The sequence below is a fragment of the Notothenia coriiceps genome, unplaced genomic scaffold, assembly GCF_000735185.1.
Source record: "Notothenia coriiceps isolate Sejong01 unplaced genomic scaffold, NC01 NC01_scaffold00019121, whole genome shotgun sequence".
Classification (NCBI taxonomy): Eukaryota; Metazoa; Chordata; class Actinopteri; order Perciformes; family Nototheniidae; genus Notothenia; species Notothenia coriiceps.
In genome coordinates, this window is record NW_011351822.1 from 5143 (window position 1) to 8174 (window position 3032).

Sequence of the window (3032 nt, forward strand, 5' to 3'; positions counted from 1 at the left end):
CGCATGACAACAAATATGGTCTCTTTATTTCCCCCTCAAAATGCACCAGATTGATGCATTTAACCTCCAAAATAAAAATAAAAATCTTACCGGGGGAGCATGAACCCAGACCCCTCTAGAGGATTTGAGGTCCACCCCCACTTAAAATCACATGAATAGGTTCCTAAATACATTTACCATTTAAAAAAAAAAGAGTAACCCATGTCCATATGTTTAATTGTGGGTAGTAGATTTAAACTATAGGGCTATCACTATGGGCCCTGCCTGTACCTGTTCGCTCTGCCATGGCGTGAAGGGTCTGCTAACAAAATGACCAACAGAAAGGTTAATGTCAATGTTGTTGCACGTCACAAAGGGGCGTCACCTCAAACGGTAAGGAGGAGGACTTTATAGGTTATGCAGGACTTGACCGGCAGCCAGTGGAGGTGGATGAGGGTGGGAGTGATGTGCTGCCACGGCTTTGTGTGCGTCAGTACCCTAGCAGTACAGTTGTGAACATACTGGAGCCTGTCCAGGGGTTTTGTTGGGGACTCCAAACAGGACACCATTGCAGTAGTCCAAGCGGGAGGTGACAAAAGCGTTGACTAAGGTTTCTGCAACAGACTCCGAGAGTGACGGTCGGAGTCTGGCAATGTTCTTTAAATGGAAATTTAGAAATGGAAATTTGGTGACAGACTTGATGTGGGAGTGGAAGGAAAGGGTGGAGTCAAAGATGACACCCAGGTTGCGGACTTCAGGAGATGGGGAGATGGACCAGCCGTCAACCTCAAAGATGAAGTCACCTTCTGAAGCAGCGCCTTGGGGGCCATAACCATGAGCTCTGTTTTCCTTAGTTACTCATCCCCTGCCCTCACAAACACTGTCGCATATCGCCTAATATGCCCTCTGTGTTCTGGCCCAGATTGTGCTTTCTGTTCCCTCTGTAAAAGTGACCTTGGGTTTATGAAATGCACTATATGAAATAAGTAATTATTACTAAAGTCAATCTTTTTACTTTATCATTTATTTGGATTGTGATTCCATTGAGAGCAATTTGGACTTCAGTAGCTTGCCCAAGGACACAATGACATCTTTACTGGGGAGACTGGGGTTGGAACTACTGACCGACTAATTAATGGATGACCCTATCTTGTAATACCCTCTGGTTTCAGGTGCTCACCTGCTTTCTGGTGCTCAAAGTGGTGTTTGACGTGGTAGGCCTTCAGGCCATACATATAGGAGCCCTTCTTTGGCGACCCGTAGTGAAGGTAGTAGTGGATCATATCGTACACCACGTAGCCGCACAGTCCTCCTACAAACACGGAGGTCCCCAGGATCTGCGGGAGCGTGCTGAGGAGGATTAGATAGAAGCTTCCCACCACTAAGGAGGCCAGGCCGGGGGGGAAGACCAGCCGAGCGCCGTCGAACGGAGACTGTGGAGACAGATATTATGAGGTGAGAAAAATTGCCAAAGTCAGCCCATTTTTCAATAAAGATGATGCTGAAAAAACTCATTCATGTGTTCATTTTAAGTAGGATGGACTATTAGCTCTTTTTACAGGTCTACCAAAACAGTCAATCTAAAAACTCCAGCTAATTCAGCACCACCTGTGTCATCCACAGGCACAATTGGACTTCAACACCCATGCAGATGACATTGTACATAATAGTTGTTGTCAAATGAATACACTCAATAGGTGCACTTTTTGAACAAAAGCTAGATGGCCGAGAAAGTAAAAAAAAAAAAACCCTTCTGGGGTCATTTGGGTGCATTTTCCATATCTCTGGCCCCCGTCGGTCGATTTTGATGATTGACACCTCTTTTTAACCGTTAGAGCCAATAGAATCGAGGGGAGGTTCCTAAAGTTCCTATTAACACACCTTTTGATCAGAACACAGCAACGGTAAGATTTATTTTCCGATTTGGTCCTGTAAAGCTACTTTTTTTTGGATTGTTTGTTGTCATTTCGCCGCGAGTTCTGATCGCTCAGTGATTATACTAATACGTCTGGAATCTGTGGAATCTCTGCTTGCTAATCAATATCTTGTTTGTGCAGATACGGTAAGTAATAAGGGTATTTTAACGTGAGTTCTGTGCTAAGTGTGTTAGCATTTTTTCGCTCAGGGCTAATTCAGAGCCTTTGTTATTACCCTTGTTTCGTTTTGCTAAAAATGGTTAATATTGTCTGATAGCTGAGTTTCTTCCCGTTAAGTTAAGTGGATATGACACATTCATAGTTTATTAAATGTTAGGAAGCCCTCAGACGCTGTTTCTTGCAAAATGTTGCGTGTTGCCCCCGCCCGCGGGGTTGTGGGGTTTAACTGGTTAATTAAACATTAACCAGCCATGGTAATAAAGTTGTGCAATCTCCTTTCCTACAGCGCTAGTGGCTCCCATTAAGATTATTACAGATGTTTTATTTTAAAATTGCAGTTGCTAGCTTACCAAAACTATTTTTAAAAGTATTTAACGCAATTTTTGCTTCTCTTCTTTCAAACCCGGTAAACTTTTGAATTGATTTAAGATATTAATGATAACTTTTAAGGCCGGCAGCTACACCTCAGATCTCGGCAAGGTCCTCAGCTACCAATTCTGCGATCTACGTTGAGGACTGGTTGCTTTCAATCCTATTTAAATCCGGAAAATACATTTCATTATTGTTTGTCTGCCATTTATTGTTGACTTCAAAAAGGACTTTGAAACTTTGTGTTTTTGCTATATGAATAACGTTTATTAGTGCCATTTGTTTTTCAGCTTTACAAAACCACAAAAGAAAGTTTGTTTTAAGAGAATCATAAATGACAAATGGCCAATTTTAACTACTGATAACAGTACATGTGCACTCAGATCAAAGTAAAATAAAAAAGTAAAATTGAAACTACTCTATGGAGATTGGGAAACAGTTGTCAGAAACAGAAAAAGATATTCCTTTATTGTGCCATAAAGTACTAAATGTTGATTAATGATTAAACCAGTTTCATGCTCATGCGACCTGCTCGTCCCTGTGTGTGTGTGTGTGTGTGTGTGTGTGTGTGTGTGTGTCAAACTGTGA

At 42.0% G+C, this 3032-nt stretch overlaps 1 protein-coding gene across 1 annotated transcript in view; it reads right to left on the reverse strand.

Moving 5' to 3' along the window:
- The window catches only part of LOC104951781 (fatty acid 2-hydroxylase), a 7997-nt gene that overhangs the window by 3415 nt on the left and 1550 nt on the right, over window positions 1-3032 (reverse strand). Inside the window, exon 3 of the mRNA XM_010778510.1 lies at window positions 1160-1412. Within this exon, the coding sequence (XP_010776812.1) occupies window positions 1160-1412 (253 nt within the window). The remainder of the gene's footprint in view (window positions 1-1159; window positions 1413-3032) is intronic.